Below are 20,534 nucleotides of genomic sequence, written 5' to 3'. Positions count from 1 at the left end.
CAAATGTGCATGAGAATTGATGCTGCAAGACAGTCACAGGTGAACTCATCCTTTCTAACATCATTATTTATTTATCCTCTCAGACCTACTCCAATTATTTACTGGATCAAAGAAGATGGAATACTTCCTGTCAACCGGACGTTTTATCGGAACTTTAAGAAAACCTTGCAGATCACCCACGTTTCAGAAGCAGACTCTGGAAATTATCAGTGCATAGCGAAAAACACACTAGGAGCCATCCATCATACCATTTCTGTGACAGTTAAAGGTATAACTCCATCTCACGTGCACCCCCTTGCATTTGTAGAGGCTCTGAAGCTTCAGTTCAATGTGCCTTTGATCACACTTTTTAGTAATGAGAAGTTTAAATTTATATCCACATTCATGATGTCATGAATCTTTTCTCATTTTTATTGTAATTACATCCAGGCCAGATTAAAAAGCCACCCTTTCAAACCATTCTTCCAGAATTGCAATCAGTAAATGCAGAAGGAATGGTGAAAATAGAAAATCACCATGATAGTCCCACAGTGATAACTGCTTCAGGCAAGATCCAGGGAGGAATTCTAAAATTGGTGAAAACAATTTTAAGGAGAAGCAAGGTATTTGCAGATCTTCAAAGTGTTTCTTGATTTTAAAAAAAAAAAAAATCAAATCAAGACTGAACCAAACAAAAACCTAGTGGCTAAGACAATTTTGATGTATATCCAGTAATTCTTTAATACTCCTTCCTAGAGGAGATGGAGGTTATGTCCTCTCTTGAGAGTAGACTGTACTAGTGACCTGCTGCCAATAGACAGAACACAGAGCACTGGACAGTAGTAACTTTGCAGTGAGAACACCAGACAGATGTTGCCCAAACCACATAGTGAAATCTAACATCACTAATAATAAGTCATTACAGTATCTTGTCTTCCTTGAAGTAGTGTGATCTAAAAGAACCCATCATCACTGTGATATTCTTACAGACCCAAACCTGGAATTAATCAGGAGAAAACATCTCACTGGCTCACTGAAGGCATCCTATCAAGCCAACTAATATTCTTCAGATGTGTCTGAATTGTGAAAGAAAAGAAAAGTCCAAGAAACTCCTTGGCTAAAGAGAACCAGTCAGTGGAGATGGACAGGGCAATGCTCACTTCCTGTCTCATATATATCCATAATCCAGCTATATAAAAACTAGATATTAGAGGAACTGGACCAAGCAAAGGGCTATAAAACACTATTTTATCTTTTGAACTTTTCAAAAGTGAAGTTTTAAAATTGTTTCTCCATTTTATAATTACATAGATAAGAGCTCAAATTCTTTGCAAAGTTTAAAGAATCATTTGAAGCAATTTTTAGGGTTTTTCATTCTAAAAGTGAGGTTAGCAGGTCTTCTACAAAACATTTATAATCTATTACAACAGTCCAATGTATTCTTTTGCTTCAATACTTGTTTTGAATCAGATTTTTTTTTTAAAAAAATCTGTTTTTCTTCTGTCAATAAAGCGGCTCCATACTGGATTGTGGCACCTCAAAACCTCGTGCTATCCCCAGGAGAGAATGGAACCCTCATCTGTAGAGCTAATGGCAACCCCAAACCGAGAATTGGCTGGTTAACAAATGGAGTTCCAATAGAAAGTAAGTGTTCTTCGTTATCTCTAACTGGAGGTTATTTTCAAAGTACACCTGTATCTCAGCAATAAATGCATGATGATGAAATAATTCAGGTTAGGGGGAAAGCTTAGTATAAAGTAAACAGGGGCACTAAATCACCTTTAAATTTTTATCACTTTTAAATACTTATTTTGACTTTAAAGAGTTGAATAAAGTAAATTTAAATAAGAACTTATAATAATTGTATGTGTATTAATAGGAACTTATGAATATTTCTTATTTTTATCCCAGATCATGGGGAGAATGACAGGGTCAGAAATAAACACCACTGAGAGCTCAGATTAGCTTTCTTTGGAAACATCACAGAGTCAATATATGCTGATAGGGAGATTGGGACTAAGTCAGTGGATAACAAAAGGAATAATCACTCTGGCCTAGTTTTCAGTCTTGGGGAAAGCCCAAGTATCCCCCAAGTTTTCCAATCTTCAGGGGTCAATGTGCCATTGGATAGATACCTGAAGGATGGGGTCCTGACCTTATGCAGGATGTTCAGTCTTCTCCCACTTTACCCTCTCTGAGTACTGTGAGATCTTTCTCCAGAAACCTTGAGGAAGACATTAAGACATTGTTTTGTTTGTAACCATCAACCCCTATTCTGCAGGTCCACTCCTAGCTCATTTTATTAGCTGTCTCTCGAAGCTACCACTATGCTGCCCACAGTGGCCCATTAAAGTGTAGCCATGGTCTTTTCATAATCTCTCCAAGTCATAGTAAGGCTCATTTTATAAAATTTGATTAGAGGATTGGAATATTAGAAGGGAATTTTAGCAAAGAATGAAAAAAAAAATGGAACTGGTAACTTGTCTCACTGATTCTGAACTTCTGAGCCATGGTCATACAAAGAGCAGCCAGCTACCTTTTTCCTCTACCTCCTGACCTCCCCACTTTGGGAGGCCTTTGGACATGACAAAATTCTTGGAATTCAGACTTCTTTGATGGAGAAAGAGAAAGCAGAGTGGTAGGAAGGGAGAGGTAGAGGGAGGGAGAAAGAGAGAAAGAGGTGGAGGGAGGAAGAGAAAGAGACAGCCAGACAGAACACAGTCTCTGGCTCACCTCCTAGTCATTATCATGATCAGATGCAAAGACACTCTTTACTTAATAAAGATACTTTGCTTTCATACAATCTGGCTCCTAGTAGTCCCCAGATAAAAACCACATACCACATCTACTGCCACATTATGCAAAGATCCTTTGAACTGACTTCCCTAAAACTGAGTCTTCCTCTGGGATGGAAGGCTCAACCCAGAGATGAAGATGGCCAGTAGATTTACTATGACTTTGAGGAATGACAACGTGTTCCTCATAGCCAGGCACAGCAGCCATGGGCTTAGTCTGAGTAATTGTACCCTGTGCCATGAGTGTGTTTATTGAGAGTATGCTTGTGTCACAAAGCACAGTAGTTATCAGATACTTGGACATAAACAGCTTGTGTTTACTGCAAAAGGAAGTTTGTTCTTGGAAGAAAACAGAGGCTAATGAGGCCAGTAATTGGTACTGATATTTATGATCTAATTTTAATTATGATCAGAGTAGGAAACACCAGAAATCTTACCTCGTGGTCATATATCAAGGAGCTACTGTCATTCCCAGGGGATTATGTGACAACTGAAATAGTGAAAGAAAGCCCAGAACTAAAAGACATTTTATAGTACAATTATGGTTTTCTTAAGAATGCATATAGAATAATAATAGCCATATTGAATACTCAGCGTTTCTGCACCAAAGGATTTGCTTTCTTCCATCTCAGAGATTTTTTGAGATTTATAGAAGGTTAAGTGTACTTCTGAGACTTAGACTCAGCAAAATCAGACAAGTACGAGAGAACATCCATCTAGCTACTCAGCAGGAACACTGGGAGAGCCATGGGCTGTTAAGAGAGAAACTCCCAGACTTGGCAATCAGGACACGGTCCTAGCAGGGAAAACTGAGAAATTAAGTGATGAGGTTGATCTTTCCTCCTGATGGGTTTATCATCCGTCCAAATTGGCTATCTTACTCTGCTTTGCTGCCATAACCAAATACCATGGGCTGGATAATTTATAAACAATAGAAAATTATTGCTCCCAATAGTGAGGGAAGGAAAATCAAAGTTGAAGGCACCTAGTGGTTTCAAGTGCTGGTTCTTCCTCTGAGAATGTGCAGTGACAGCAGGAATAGTCTCTGTCAAGTTGTTTGCCAGAGGCACTGACCCTGTTTGTGAGAGAAGGGCCCTTATGACCTAGTCACCTGCCAGAGGCCTGAGCCTTTGGCCTAGGACCACCTTGGGGCTTGGTGTTCAACATATGAACTTATGGGAGTGACTGACCTTTGGAGGACAGCACTTCGGGGAACCTTGAACTCTATTAATTGTTGTATTATGAGCTTTGAATATGCCTTCACATGCACTCCTCTTTACAGTTAATACTAGAAGAGGGGGTGTTTGGAGAGGGAAATTATCTCACAGGGACAAATTAGGCCCCAAATCATCCAATTAGTTCCCAGACAGAAATAGTCGGGATAGAATCTGTCAAATCAAATTCTAAGTCAGTTCTTTTTTTTTTTTCCATCCCAAAAGTGTGTTCCCTTGGAAAAGACCAGGGAGGCCACACAGCTATGGTAGGGATTCCCCAGCTCTTCCAGATTCATGGAGCTCCAACTCATGTGTGTGCAGCTCAGAGCAGCCTGTCTGGTGGGCATTCAGGGAGGTGAACTATGTGGCACAGGGCAGCATAACAAGTGGTCTTGCCCACCGGGCTGCCCTGGGAAGCTACAAGCAGCTGCTCTCTCTATCAGAGAGATGTGACACTTCTTTTAGAATGGTCAAGCTGGAAGTGCATGGACATCTCATAAATGAGGGTGATGGGCTGACAGGGCCCTGCATGGTTCTTTCTTTTTTTTTTTTAATTTTATTTAATTTTATATAACAGTCCAATTAAATGAAAACAAACATTTATACACAATATTTGGGAATTTGGGCGTTGTTCTTTCCAAACTACTTCCTGCTGGTAAGGGGCGCTGTTGGACAGCCTCTGTTGAGTGTCTTCTTTGAATGGAAAATAAATTGTAAAATGCAAAGAGAGATGACTCTGTGTACTGGCTTCCTCTAATCCACAATGACGAGTTGGGTGAGGAAATAAAGCACCGCCTGAACAAAACAAAAAGTCATCAGAGGCTTGAAGAGGTATGCACCACTCTCCTTTCCATTTAGTTGTTGACCATGGACTTAAACAAGATTGCCTTTGAGACTTGTGAACTGTTGGGAAACAGGCCTGGTGCTTGCCTCTCCTCTGTAGTTTGTTGAGTTGTGCATCCAGCAGTACTAGGTCATGGAAGATAACAGAGACATGCAAAGATAGAAAAGGAGAAAACTGTGCAGTGCAATGGCACTGACTGAACTGTGAGGATCTCTAACTTCAGTAGACACCAACACAGGCTCTGTAAGTTGGCCTGAGGCCCAGGCTGGCTATTTGGCATCATCTTCCACCCAAGAGACTGTGGAAACTGTAGATGGACCAGCTGCTGGGGTGAAGGGTCGAGGAACAGCTGGGCTTCTGTAGTAGATTGGTTCAGGAAATCATGCAGCAGGCGTGCCAGTTGCCTGAGGTCTGTCTCCTTTGCCAAGCAGCAAAGACACAGTCTGGGAGCCAAAGCCTGACTCTCCTGGCTTGTTGACGATCGCCCAAGGGTTCTGACAGCTTCAGAAGCTTCAAACAACAAAACGAGGAATGTCAGGGTAAGGTGTCGGTAAAACTGGGTTATGCCGGCAAAATGTGGTGTTGATTTGGAGCTTGCCTTCAGACCTGGAACCTACTGTTTCATAAATTCATCAGATTAACCCCAAAGTACCTGGATGCATATCTTACTGGCTCCTGAAGTGATGTCTCATTTTGGTGAGCTAGGTACTTCAGACTTCATTGACACACACAAATGTGTTAAGTACAGAATTTGCTCCTGAAACACCCAAGATATGTTTAAATAGTCCATAGTGGTCAGACATTCCATTATGTAGCTATAAGAGGCATACAAGAGACCTCAGATATGATCTGAAGTGTTATGAGTAGGTTTTTCCCTCTGGTCTGATATCACCACCACACCAGCCCCAAATAACATACAGAAACTCTATTTGATATAATGCTGTTGGCCAGGTACTAGTTTCTTATTGGTTAGCTCTGTCTTAATTATTAACCCATTCCTATTAATCTAAGTATTTTCACATGGTCTCATCTTACTGGAGAGTAGGACAGGAGTTCATTCTCTCCCGTCTCTGCATGCTGACTCCTCCCTACCACTTTCTTGAATCCTCCTAGTCTCCTAGTCCTACCTATCTTGCTTTCCTATTGGCCAATATTGCTTTATTCAATAACCAGTATGAGAAACATATTTACAAAATGACATCTCCCATCATCTCATCTTTTCTGTCTAAAATCAAAAAAGGGTTTTAACCTTAGCATAGCAAAATATATCATATAACAGTTATCAAATAAGAATCACAGTTAATATTTAGTCCATTAACATTTAGTAAGACTTAAAGAAACTATTTTATCATCTATCTTATCTTTGTGAGTCTAAAGTCTTATATGTAACTTATCTTTAATCCTAACTAAGGAAAACTATAACCATAACTATTTGTCTTCAACTCCCTCAAAGACCACAGAAGGATAGTATATAAACTCTAGAAATGACAGAGACAACTTGCCTGGTTAGTCACCCAAAGTTCTTTTGTAATCTTCCATCTTCAGCCCAGAGGCTATAGTGTGTCTGTCAGACACCTCAGCAAAGCACGAAAGTTTAAACTGTCTTCTTGCATTGGCAGTTTGTCAGTTACTTTTCTCTGTGTCCTGCAGAATGTCTGGCAGACTCTTCCATGAACCCTATAGCATTGTCCATCTTGCATCAGCAGTCACTTTTCTGTGGGTCCTGCATGTCCAGTTTATACATCATGAAGTCAAACAGTCCAGACAAGAGCAGTATCTTGCCCAAATGGCTAGTCTTGCCATATTGAAAGCAAACGTCATAACACGTTTCTTCGATGTCCATCTTCCTTTTTGACACAGGTGGTGTTGCCAGGAGCATTTATGTCTCACTGTCAAGAAAAACCCTAAACCATTTTAAATGCCATATTCTGTAGGTCTTTGAAAGGTCTGAAGAATGCCTATCCATCTCAAATATATTTCTATATATCTAGAAAACCTAACTCACCTAACTCTAAGTTTTTACTATCATACATAGGTAATTATCTATAATCTGTACTACATTATTATTAAACGAGCTATATAAACACAATGCTGAAACAAGAGGAGAAATATACAAACAAAATTGACCTTAAATTGTATCACTAAGTGAAAATCCATTCCAAAGCAAAGTATTCATACCTATATCATAATCCCCTTTTACTTTTAAAAAGGGATAGGTTGTAGTCATTAACCATTTATAACCAACCCCATTTAAATGAAAACAAACATTTATAAACAATATTTGGGAATTTAGGCATTGTTCTTTCCAAACTACTTCCTGCGCTGTCATTGGGGATCTTAAGAAGATGCAGAAATCCTGGCTGTAGTTTGCAAGGCTGCCTTGTCCCAACTGTTTTGAATGCTGGATCATCTGCGACTCAGTTTTAGGGGGTCTGGCTTGATCAAACCACATTAGTCTGGAAGGAATCTGTAGCTTTGCATTTTCTGTGGAAATAAAAATAGAAATCCTTTTCCCCAGTAACTTGTCCTTAGACTTAAATTTTGAATTCAAAGCATTTTTAAAATATATAAATTGAATTAATCCAGTAGCATTTTTTAAATCAGTTGTTGCTATTTTGTCAGCAGTTAAACAATTTAAAGACAACAGAATAGTATATAGTATCCACAGTTTTTCTGTTTTCCATTTTTAGTGGCTTTTTTATTACTCTGTTACTTTTACTTTTTTTTTTTATTTTTTGAGACACAGTTTCATTGTGTAACTCTTATTTGTCTTGGAATTCACTCTGCATACCAGATTTAATTTAAAATCCCAGAGATCTGCTTGCCTCTGTCTCCAGAGTGCTGGGATTAAAGGCGTGTGCCACCACTCCCAGCTCCTCTTTGTCTTTTTAAAACCATTTTATTGTTTTCCTCTCCCAAGCCTAAGTATATTTTAAACACATTGTAAACCTTTAGCACTTTTTCTTAATGTGAATCTATCTTTACTGTAAATCTTTTTTTGGCCATAAGTCTTTTATCTGGTCAACAACATTGCTAAAATGAAAGTCATAGCTGTGTTAGCCGCAGTCTATCCAGAATGACATCTCCCATCACTGAAGTACTTGAGAGAGTGTGAAGTTGAACTTGGGACCAAAAAGCAAGGGAATTTCCTGGCTCTCCTAGATAGCGAATGCCCCTCCATTCCTCCTTCTCCCCTTTACCTTCCCCATCAGACCCTGTGCCATCCCTATTAGTGGTCCCCAAGGCCAAGACCCTGAACACCACAATGCTTGCTTCTGTCCCAGGAGGCAGTGTGAAGGCATATTACTTGCTTTTTTTTTTTTAGAACATATAAAATCCCACACTTTGTTAAAAGGTTTGCTCAGCTCAGATCTAAGGGATAAGTAACTTAGTAAGAAAGAGTGGATCTCCTCTTGACACATTATAAATTGTGCTTGAGTAACACATGAAAACAGAGGACTGGAGACTTAACTTAGAATTTTCTCAAGATCCTGTCAAAACTTCCTCCTTCTCTTGGAGATAAAGGGTTCTATTGGCAGGAGAAGGGAAATTCAGCTGTTCGCCAAAGCTTGGCTGTATATCATGCCCAACTGTTCATACTCCAATAAACATTTATAAAATTGACTAAAACCAGAAAACTGGAACATTAATTTCAAACTATTAAATTAGTTTGAATTTAATGTAAATTAAACAAACTATTAAGTACTTTTGTCTATGATTTTATATTTTAGATATGAAAGTTGGTGGGCCTATTTCATGAAGTTCTAAAAGGAAATTATGCAATTATTCTAAAGGTAAAATTATGCAATTGATACAAAAAAACATTTTAGAGATTGACAGTACCCAGTACTTATAAGACATAATTTCTATTTATTATCATTATTTTCATATTCCAAATATTGAAAACATTTACCATCTTTGTCATTACTTTCACAAAAGTTATATGTCTTAAAATTTTTCTGAGGCTGTCACCCACCTTTTAGACTTTACTCTTGGGGCTTAAAGTTATAGGTGCAGATACATATACTCTTACATTTCTTTCTTTGGTGTTCATTTACAGCGAATGAAGTCAGTTGTTCCTAAAAATGGATTATTATTCCTTTAGATGATTTGAGTTTGCAAGTTGGTGAATTATTCCCATCCAGTAGCCAGCACACAGCACCCAAAGGTTTCCAACGGCTCTGTAGCAATGACTCTATTTTGTCCCAATTGAGCCACCATATGTCACTGCAGTTACAGGATCACTTGTTTCTTTTGAATAAATGCTCAAAGAAAACATAATGCAGACCTTCATGAAGAGAAAGCTGCTTACTCATCACCCAAACATCAAGTCCAAGTTTGTTTTATTCTTAAATATTATGCCAGAAATACCTCTCCATTTAGTACAAATGAGGTATATATAGTCAGACGACAAACTCTGAAGAGACATGAAACCTATGACTGCAGGATGTTTTGTTTGTGGTTTATGCATCAACACTTGGGAAAAGTGTCCCAAATTTGTCAGTTGAGCTCAATATTCATGGTAGTATAAGTTTCATTGTTGTTCTTGTGGTACAGTACACACACAGCATAAAATTACGCTCTTAGGGTTAAGGATATAGCTCAGTGTTGAGTGCTTGCCTACTTAACCTGTGAATGCACAGTCAAATGATGTTGAGTACATTCACATTCTTGTGCAACAATCATCCAGATGATTTTCATCTCAGGAAAACTGAGCTCTATACTATTCACCAGGTCATGGTGGTATGATTTTAAGATTTCATATGTTCAGAGATGTGGGGAGGTCTTATCCTATGGTCTATTATCCCTGCTAAGGGTTCAGGCACTGTGCTCTGCCAGTGTGTCTTACTCATTACTGCTTTTCATTGCTGAGCACACCCTCAGAGGTGCAGTCAGAGTAGGCACATGTTGGGCACCAAAAGCTCCATGGACAGTCATAACACTGAATGTCCAAGTACTAGGGCCATCTTCTTAGGAAAATCCACAGAGGAAGAGTGGCCAGGGGTGTTGTTTTGTGTTCCACCATGACTTGTTAAGGCAGTAAATAGACATCCCTTCAAGTGTGTCCATCAGAAAGCCCCAGGGATACAAGGTTTGGGATCCAGGATAAGAAATATGGGCTTCCCTAATGTCTGCTATACCTGTTGCTCACTTTCTGGGACAATATAAATTATGTCCTCTGCTTTTATTTATTGCTATACCCTATTGAAGGAATCAAGACTCCTGTTTGTAATTCATTTAGAGGAATGTTTTCCTTAAGGCACTTTGAAAACTTTTAATCAGAATTGCAGGTGTGAGCTAAGGAGTCAATTCAAAGAATCTTGACATACCCTATCACTAGCAGAACTACCACGTACCTAAGAGGATTCCACACCTTAGACATTGATTGTTGCCAGACTCTTGGACACTAATTTTGTAAGATCACCTATTATGCTTCCTCAGGAATAAGGGCATTAATTACTTCCCGAGAACTAGCTCACAAGTTGAAATTTTAAAAATCCTAGGAAAGTAAGAACTTGTCTGATAGTTCAACTTAAATGGTACATTGTTAGATTATCCTCATCTGGAACACCTAAAAGACTATTGTACCTGTAGGTATAATAGTAGTCAGAGTGTGCAATAGTTAAAATAAGGGCTCATAAAGATGTTTGCATCCCAATCTTTAGAACCTGTGAATATGTTATCTTGTAGAGCAAAGGGGAACTTTGAACATGTAGTTAGGAGCTTCCTGATTTGGAGCTTGGGGCCCAGTTTCATCACATCAACCCTCAAAGGTGCTATTCCTCTCCTGGCTGTGGTCAGGTAGAAAAATGATCATGGAAGAATGAATGAACAAAAAAAAAAAAAAAAAGATGCTGACGGCTTTGGTACTAGGGGAAAAAAAAAAAAAAAAAAAAAAAAAAAATATGGACTAAGAAATTAGAAATTCTCCAAAAAGCAGAAGGAATAAAGAAATAAATTCCTCTGCAACCCAAAGAAGGAGCAAGGCTTTCCTGGGACAATGCCTTTAACTCAGTGGGATTCTCATCAGGCTTCCCACCTGGAGAATCAAGAGGTAGTGAATTTTCTGTTATTTCAAAATACTAGATTTGTCATCAATTGTTAGCAGTAACAAAAAAACGATTACAGAATGAATTAGCACAATGCTTGGGCATGCAAAGAGAGAGGAAAAAAAAGGAGAGTAACTCTAGCTGGATTTATTTATTTTTTTTTAAAGTGAATTAATAAGCCAGAGGTGAGCCAGATATTTTAATTTCAAAGTGACAATGGGGTCTCAGTACAGTGATACACAACCCCTTTGTGGCCACCGTAGAAAAAGAACTGTGTATAGAATGGAAGCAACGTTCTCCTATGGTTGCCACTGTAGTTTCAGAGGGAGGGGTACCGTTATTGACTTTGATTTTGATCAGCATGATAAAACAGTGTACTCTTTTTTATTTTTTTATTATTTTTTTATTTTATATATCCATCCCAGTTCCATCTCCCTCCCTACTTCCCATGTTCCCCATCCCCCCTCCCATCCCACTCCCAACACCCACTGCACAGAGAGGGTAATGCCTTCCTGGAGGGATCAACAACATCTGTCAAGTCATTTGGAGTAGGGACTAGGCCCTCCCTCCTGCCTCTAGGTTTAGGGAGTATCCCTCCATGGGAAATGTGTTCCCAAAGTCCTTTTGTGCACCAGGGACACATTCTGGTTCCACTGTCAGAGGTTCCTTACACTCCCATGGCCTTTTACCTGAGAAGGGGGTCTGAGTTGGTCCAATGCTGCTTTCCAAGCTATCAGCCTTGTTCAGGTCAGCTGTGGTTCCGGTCTCTGTGGGTTTCTGTAGCCTGGTCTTGACCCCATTTTCTGATCACTCCTCCCTCTGTTCATCTGGATTCCAGGAGTTCGGCTCAGTCTTTAGCTGTGGGCGTCTGCTTCTTAAACTAATGTGGGGACACGGTCTAGGGATTAGTTCAGAAAAAGACATTCCTGTGTCTCAGCACTGCTCTCACACATTGCTTGCTTTGGACAAAATCCTCACATACTCTACTACCCAGCCAGTTTCACTCACCTTCAGCATGGATCAATCCTGGTCATAACACGTTCTAAGTACCTGAGGCATTTAGCTAAAAAAAGGTCTTTGAGAGAAATTTTATACAACTGATTTCTCCTTCAGCCACACATGTGTGCACAACAGGAAAATGGATATCTCTTGTTCCTGACTAGCATGTTCTCTATGTATGTCTTTATTTTCACACCTATTCATTTCAAGCAGGCAGGTTTGAACAGGCCAACATATTTCTACATTTGTTGATAAGCTGTTGTTCTCTCCTTTGGATAATTAACTTGCCTCATTTTAAATAGCTGGATTATTTATAAGCATGACAATAGTTTTCCTGAATTTGCTGTTCTTGCCCAACTTGGGCTTGCTTTTCTGCATCTCTCAAAGCAGTCTGCACTGTTAAAGATAAATCCATCCACTCAAGGCTGAGTGAACATTGCACATTTGCAAACTCTGGTTGGATTCTTTTCCACTTACTGATGTATTTATCTAGATCAGGCTGTATTTCCTTCCCTTTCATGTAATAAAGATCTCAATCTTTGCGCGTTAATATATATATTTTAAGCAGCAAAAACACATATTTTCTATTTTTACATCCGAACAGTTGCTCCGGATGACCCCAGCAGAAAAATAGATGGTGATACCATTATTTTTTCAAGTGTTCAAGAAAGATCAAGTGCGGTTTATCAGTGCAATGCCTCTAATGAATATGGATATTTACTAGCAAATGCATTTGTAAATGTGCTGGGTAAGTCCTCCCTTTATTAATGACATGGAAAGTTAAATTAATGACTGCTGTTGTTTTCTACTTGTGCACCAAAAATGCATTGCCTTTGCTACCTGTTTTGCATAGTGTTTCAAGCTAAAAAGAACATACAAGGGTAGATAAGATGTAAGTCTTGCCTTAAGGGCCTTCATACAGTTTTTATATGGCAGATTCTTTGCTCAGAAATAGGCTGTTCACCCTTTCAAATAAAAGTAGTGTTCACTTGCATTTGAGTGTCCACTCCTCCATCCTTACATACTTTTTAGTTATTGTTCTATTGCTGTGACAAAGCACCATGTCTAAGGCAACTTATCAAAGACAGCATGTGTTTAATTTGAGGCTCACAGTTCCAGAAGGTAGTGAAATTCATGACCACCACAGTGGGAATCATAGCAGTAGGTGCGTAGACTGGTGCTAGGGCAGTAGCTGAGAGCTTACATGTTGAGACAACTATAAGGCAGGGAAAGAGAGATAACTGGAATGGCGTAGACTTTTGAAACATCAAAAAATGCCTCCAGTGACACACTGCCTCCAAAAAGTCATGCCTCCTAATCCTTTCCAAAGAGTTCTACCAACTGCAGACCAAGCATTGAAATATGAGCCAGTGGAGCCATTCTCCTTTAGCTCCACAGAAACTGACAAGTTCAAAAACAGTGTCATGATTCCAACACAAAAAGATCAATGGTTAATCATAATACTTGTCTTTTACCCTAGTCACAGATATGCAGTTTCACATGTAAAAGTAGGCTCAAAGAATTGTGAAATGGTTGACTTATGTGAATACTACATCTCTCATATTGGATAAAATTCTCAAAATCTACATTAAAAACTTTTTTGTAAGAATTGTTCATATGGTAGAAAAATTATATTTCAATTCTTTCAGATAATGTGTTCATTTCCCAAACAAGCCTAAGGAAACTTCTGAGTTTCTTTTCATGCTTCACTTCTATTTGTTTGACAGCTTTAGGTTTCATTTTAATAAGATCAATACAGTATGTGTTACTGTGAGTCTGGCTTGTTTCGTTTCACCCAATGTCTTTCAGATTCATCAGTATCACGAATATGGGATCTTCTCATTTTTTAGTTTTTTTTATTTATGTTTATGTCTGTGTATCTATGTGCCTGCCATATTTGTGTGGGGGTGTCTGAAGATGTCAGAATGGGGCATCCTATCCTCTGAATCTAGAGTTACTGCAGATGTGAGCCCTTTGACATGGGTGCTGCAAATTGAACTTGCATCCTCTGAAAGAACAGCATATTCTCTTAACTGCTGAGTCATCTCTCAAGCCCCAGCTCCACCCCTTTTTTAAGGCTGAAAGAGCATTTACTTGTCTCTTTGAAAGCAGACATTCCCTCAGGTATCAAGTGACACATTCTTGTATTTGAAGTTTGTGTTTCTCTTGATAATTAGTGATTGTGATCGTTTTTTTGTTTGTTTGTTTGTTTTTCCCCCATATCTCTGTTGGCCATTTGTGCATCTTCTTTCGAGAAATGTGTATTTGGGTCCTTTGTCCAGGATAAAGCCAATTTGTTTTCTGGGAGTATTGAGCTCTTTGAGTTTCTTATATATTTTGTGTATTAGTCTTACATCAGTTATACATGAGAAAATATATTTTTCTTGCTATTGCTTCCTTGGCTGTAAAAGGCTTTTTAGTTCCAGCTATTCTTCAGAAACCACACTCCCCACTCTGCTTTTCTTTGCCCTCTTCAGGTGTTCCAAACATCCCTACCCATTAGACTGATAATTGGTCAGTCATTCAGCAATGACATATTTTCCTGCCAGATACCGTGCTGTGGATAAAATGATTAAACACTGCATTCTTTCATTGTAAGATACCCAATGTCATAAGAGATACAAATAAGTGAATCCACAATTAAACAGCATAGGAAACACAGATAATTAATCAGTAGTTGACAATCATCTGAATAACGTGTTGAACATGAAGTAGTGACTGCAATTTTTTCCACTAATCAGGCTAAGGCCTAGAGATTTAATTAAAAGACAGGACAGCAGGTCATTCCTGCAACAGGAATGCAGGAATGCTGAATGCCATTTATTGAGGGGAAGGAGTGGGCTCATATACTGACTCACAGCACAGTGGAAAACAAGTGCAATTCCTCCCTAACAGATGTGTGTTAGCAAATCAAGAAGAATACCAAGAACGATTCTGGTGCAAGATGTTCCAGCCAACAGCTTCAGCCTTACTCAAAGTGCTTTGGGGGTCCATTCAGTACCCTAAAAAGTAGGAGGTGTTTCTTCTATGTTAAGTGACTACTGATGTCACAGGTACAGAACACATGGGAAAAATCATGTTGGTTGCACTTTACCATAAACTTTAATGGCCTTAAACAAAACATGATAAATATACTGTAAGCCTAGGTTGTATCTAATATTTACTAAACCTTTTTAAAATGTTTTAGCCGAACCACCTCGAATTCTCACATCTGCAAACACACTGTACCAAGTCATTGCAAACAGACCTGCTTTGTTAGATTGTGCTTTCTTTGGGTCTCCTCTGCCTACCATTGAGTGGTAAGTAGTAGCTCTATTTCTTTTTTTGATACATAATTCTAACTATGCCTTGTTTCAGCAAAACAACAACAACAAAAAAAAAACAAATACAAAAACAACAACAACAAAAAACAAAGAAAAACAAACAAACAAAAACAGGAAAAATGCTATATACAATCAATCACATTACTAGTTATTAAATTTATTTGTTCTTTCTCAAATATTTATTAACTATCCACTCTGTGAGTATAATAAGTACTTTCACACATGTAACAAGCATACTACCAGAATGCTCTATTAACTAAAAAACTTTATAGAAATTATTTTTACTATTTAAGGCTGCTATATTTCACAATCATGGACATTGCCTAGAACTTTGTAAAAAGTATCTGAAGAACTGGTTAGAAAACATGTTCTTGATAATAAAATAGCATAGGGTCGGGGATGGAGATTTGGCTTTGTGGTTAAGAACACTTACTGCTCTTACAGAGGACATATGTATGTTTAGTTCCCAGAACCCACTGTGTGGCTCTCAACTCTGTGGAACCCCAGTCCCAGGGGATTCTATACCCATTTGTGACCTCCCTGGGAACCAGCCATGCATGCCATACACATTTATATAACTGGGGAAAATTCCCATTTACATAAAAGAAAAGAATAAATCTAAAAATAGCAGAGAACTGGAGGAGAGATTGTATGGGCTCAGAGAGAACTTGATGCTTGGTGCTTTATTAGCCCAGCAGAGCTCCTGTATCCTCCCACTTCCTCTTTGACCATCCAAGTCCTACCAATCCTGGTAGGAGTCCTTCAGTTGCTGCCAGTTTGCTTGCTTTAGAAGAGCTAGACAGGACAGGGGAAGATGAGAATGTATAAAGAACAGTTAACATAGGTCTGTATTGATCATCAGCTACTGGAATGGAAGTGACAGCAAGTTTAGGATTAAAGAGAAGTCTTTCCAGCCTGAACTCCAGAGAAGAGAAACATGAACACATAGATTTCCTAGTGAAGGCGGTGAGATTAACAGCTCAGACTCACTTTGCTAGGCCCTTTTCATCTGTCTCCTCTTCTATAACATCACATGCATGTTTTCTTTACATTACCTGAACATTTGCTAGTCGTACTTTCAGAGTACAACCCTGATCCTTGAAATTAAATTGTCTTTAAAATGGGAGAAAAAAATATAATAAAAGTACCAAGGTTTATTGGGATACCAGTCCCCTAATCTATCAGGATTAAGAAGGTACAGCACAGTAAGCTCAAGAATTAGCTAAAGGGATCTGAGGGTGAAGGAAACAAATCAGCTCATACACATCTTCTCCTCATCATGTCTCTTTATTCTTCCAAAAATCTCTCCCATCTCACAAGGTTTCCAGTTTATATACCCACTCGGACACAATTCACAATTCTCCGGCCATAGCAAGGTTACAGGCAAGCTTTTTTTCAGGGCCAAGAAAACTGATAAGGGATAAAAAAGCAGTGCCTGTTATCTCACTTTATGTCTCAGATGGGAAATCCTGTGAGAGTCCCTGGCAGATTCTGGGAGAATCAGTTAAGGGAGAGGCTTAAATCATTATGGATTTGTAAGAAGAGAAAAACAGGGTTTTCAAGTGTGGTTAGTTATGTTAGAAGTGTGTAATCAGCAAATGTAGAAAAAAGGGAAGAGACACTACAGCTCTGTGCTTCCTTAGCACCTGCTTTTGCTTTCATAGTGGCTGGGAACTGGCTTAAGCTGAGGAAGGAAAATGGGTGGCATGTGACACACATTGGCATTTTCCCCAAATGTTAGCTGATTAAACTATAGATATTACATCTAAGGTGACTAGACCAAAGGGAAAAACTGTGGTTATGTAGTGTAAATTCTGGAGGCTGAGGCTTCCAGCCTTAGGCTAAGTGTTGGGGTGCTTGTTCCCATTGATGCCAGAGTGAGAAGGAATTTTTTTCTCTGGGGCTGGATAAGTGATCCATAGCTTTTGCCTGTATCTCTAGGAGTAAAGGTAAAAACAGTTAATTTCCTAGAATAAGATCTTGTATCAATAAAACCAAAGTGGAAGTAAGTACATAGCTTGTTATGGTAGAACAGTTAAGGTTGTACTCTCCTAAGTCAGCTGTTAGAGAAATGAGGGCACCCAGTCCTGCTTATCATGACGGCAGGCATGCTGTATCCTCCTTCTCAGTGCCTGTCCTTTGAGGCTCTGAATGTGGTCTATTTAAAGGCTTCTCTTCTGGCTATATGTCCTTCCATAAAGGATAATTGTGGGGGAGATAGATTTTTAAGTTTATAATAGGGAATGGGAATAGATTTGACTATTCACACCAGGGCCCCATGGTATGGGGTGAGGTCATCCAGTATACCAGTACATGAAGAAGTTATGCCCAATAATTAATTAATACACTGCTGGGTTTTTTTTGTTTGTTTGTTTTTGTTTTTTGTTTTTTTTTTGTTTTTTTTGTTTGTTTGTTGTTGTTGTTTTTTTTTTTTTTTTTTTGATAAATCCCTTCATGGAAAAATGTAGTGCAATGGCTTCACAAGGGTTTTACAGAAGTGACAACCACTATTCAGAAGGAAAATATTCCCAATGCCCTGTGATTTGGGTGTCTTCCATTGGAATATGTGATTCTTGTGGGTCAGTTTCGTGTTTTTGTCAGCTAAATACTCACTGTATAATCCTGTAGTCTGTAGTATAAAAGGTAATCTTATTTTTGCTTATTGTATCATTTATTTAAGGATAAAATCAGTAATGTCTTTATTCAATTATGTGTCTCATAGAAATTGCAACCCATTATATTTTGTTGTTCTAATTTTGCAAACTCCACTGATTTTCTGCATACTCTTGTTTTATATGTTTTCTTTTCAATTCCCTCTGACATATCAGAAGTGTGCTTGTGGAAAACACTTCCGATTTTGGACAATGTCTTTGGTTTTATAGCTTGAAAAGTAAAATCTCAACAAATGGTTTCATCCCCACTTTACAAATAAACCGAAATCTAATCTCTGTAATCATTCCAAATGTATTTGAGCTTGACACTTGCTGCAGACCACGTTCTGTTGTATTTTATTCTCACTCTGATAACTTTTGTAATAAAGGTTTAAAGGAACTAAAGGAAGTGCTCTTCATGAAGACATTTATGTTTTACATGATAATGGAACATTAGAAATTCCCGTGGCCCAAAAGGATAGTACAGGGACATATACATGTGTCGCAAGAAATAAATTAGGGATGGCAAAGAATGAAGTTCACTTGGAAATCAAAGGTAAGACAGAGTTGATGAGCATTTTCAAGTATTATACAACACAGAGCAAATTCTCCAGTTTTGCAGAAATGGATAACAATAACTTTGAATTTTAGATCCAACCAGGATCATTAAGCAACCTGAGTATGCAGTCGTGCAGAGGGGCAGCAAAGTGTCCTTTGAATGCAAAGTGAAACATGACCACACCTTAATCCCCACCATCCTGTGGTTGAAGGACAATGGAGAGCTGCCCAATGACGAAAGGTATCTCAGATGCTTTCCTTCCCTTTTCATTCTCTCCTCAGAATGCTCTATGTCAAAGGGCTACTGACACCATGTTTTCAGTGTCTGCAAAATTGTGAGATAAACATTTTTCTTTTACTGTAAAATACTTAGAACTAAAAGGATATTGGGTGTTTGAAATAAGAGCTTGAGAATGTTGGTCTTTGTGTGTTGATCTCCTGTGAAATTCAGGATGGAAAAAAACTCTCCAGATTTTGGACAACATTGATGGTTGTATAATTTGAATAGCAAAGCCTCAGCAGATGCTTCCATCTGTACTCTACAAATAAGCAGATATCTGATCTCCATAATCAGGGATGAACCTGACTCTGCCAGTATTTAAAGAGTACAAGTTTTGAATTTGGATATTGAATTGCTTAAAAAAAAGAAGTTTAACTTAACACCTGCAGAAGGAAAAAGAAAATCAAAATCAAGTAAACCATTTAATGGGTTATATTCAGTCCTATGGCTTGGAATAGAAGGAAGATTGTGGTGTTTTCTACCTGAGGCTCTCAGTTTGACCTAGTAAAGACAGTTGCATGCATGATTTTAGCCATTAGTGTGGACACAAATTATACTCACTGCTAGGAATGCTGTTTTCTGATTGAGATGGTTGCCATGGTTTGCTTGTAACTGACCTAAACCTGGAATGACTAAACAGTAGCCTCTTGCTTGCTAATGACCACACAATAACATTCTGGCCTTTCTCTCCATATGCCCAAAGTACAAGTTTCTATTGAGTCAATTTTTTTATGTGAAATCTGAGGTGGTAAAGAGAAGAGAATATGAAGAAATGAATATGTGTTAGATCAACTGAGGTTTGTCTGGAAATTACATAGAAGACAGATTACAATTTATGCAGCCTCCATGGAACCATACATGAATCCTGCTTTCATGATGCAAATAACTTCTAGAATCTCTTAGTGGAGATTGCTGATCTAGTGACCAGAAAGATCCCAACACTTTTCACTTAGTTTCTGCAGTGGGCCTTCATACATGTGGGAAAAACAGTAACAACACAACTTTCTGCAGCAAATAGTAACTTAAAAAAAATCTGTCCCCCACGCCACAGGGAGGGTGGTGCCTTTCAGGAGGGATGATCAAAATCTGTCAAGTCATTTGGAGTAGGGTCTAGGCCTTCCCTCCTGTCTCTAGGCTAAGGGAGCATCCTTCCATGGGGAATGTGCTCCAAAACTCCTTTCATGCACCAGTAATACATCCTGGTTCCACTGTCAGAAGTCCCTTAGACTGCCCAGGGGATGGGAGTGGGGGACAGGAGGGGGTCATTGGAGGGAGGGAAGGAGAGGGAACTGGGATCTATGTGTAAAATAAGAAAAAAATTATATATACATACGTGTGTGTCCCTCTGTGTGTGTGTGTGCAATGAACAAAAATAAATAAAGAAATAAGTCTGCACTGTGAGGAAAATTGAACAGAACAAAATAACCAAAGGAGCCTGCCTGAAGCACTCTAGTGGGGGTAAATATAGAACCAATCATCTCACCTCAGGAAGCAGGCAGTAATTTTGATCAATAAACGAAATCAATCAGCATGCAGTAATTGTACATATTTATTGCACATCCTGTAATTTTTACTCCCACCCCAGGAGGGTTGCTGCCGAGTCTCCTAATACTCCATAAGCCTGACAGAGCACTATTGAATTAATATCATTTTCCAGATTTATTAATTACTAAAGTGATATGTAGGGATCACTATAATTGCTGGATTCTCTCTTCTCTCTCTCTCTCTCTCTCTCTCTCTCTCTCTCTCTCTCTCTCTTCCAAAAAAGGGGAACATGGTATCATGTATTGTGTTTTTTTTTCTTATTAAGTTTATTTATTTTTTTATTTTACATCGATCCC

The 20,534-nt window shown here is 38.6% G+C and overlaps 1 protein-coding gene across 1 annotated transcript in view; it reads left to right on the top strand.

The window, feature by feature from the left end:
* The window catches only part of Nrcam (neuronal cell adhesion molecule), a 137,492-nt gene that overhangs the window by 80,853 nt on the left and 36,105 nt on the right, over positions 1–20,534 (top strand). Inside the window, exons 10-15 of the mRNA XM_051175060.1 lie at positions 84–268; positions 1,492–1,623; positions 12,486–12,629; positions 15,069–15,180; positions 18,245–18,411; positions 18,507–18,654. Coding sequence (XP_051031017.1) covers positions 84–268; positions 1,492–1,623; positions 12,486–12,629; positions 15,069–15,180; positions 18,245–18,411; positions 18,507–18,654 — 888 coding nt within the window. The remainder of the gene's footprint in view (positions 1–83; positions 269–1,491; positions 1,624–12,485; positions 12,630–15,068; positions 15,181–18,244; positions 18,412–18,506; positions 18,655–20,534) is intronic.

Source organism: Phodopus roborovskii, unplaced genomic scaffold, assembly GCF_943737965.1.
Source record: "Phodopus roborovskii unplaced genomic scaffold, PHOROB, whole genome shotgun sequence".
NCBI lineage: Eukaryota > Metazoa > Chordata > Mammalia > Rodentia > Cricetidae > Phodopus > Phodopus roborovskii.
The sequence above is the reverse complement of the archived record's forward strand: the minus strand, read 5'-3'. Positions and strand labels throughout refer to the sequence as shown.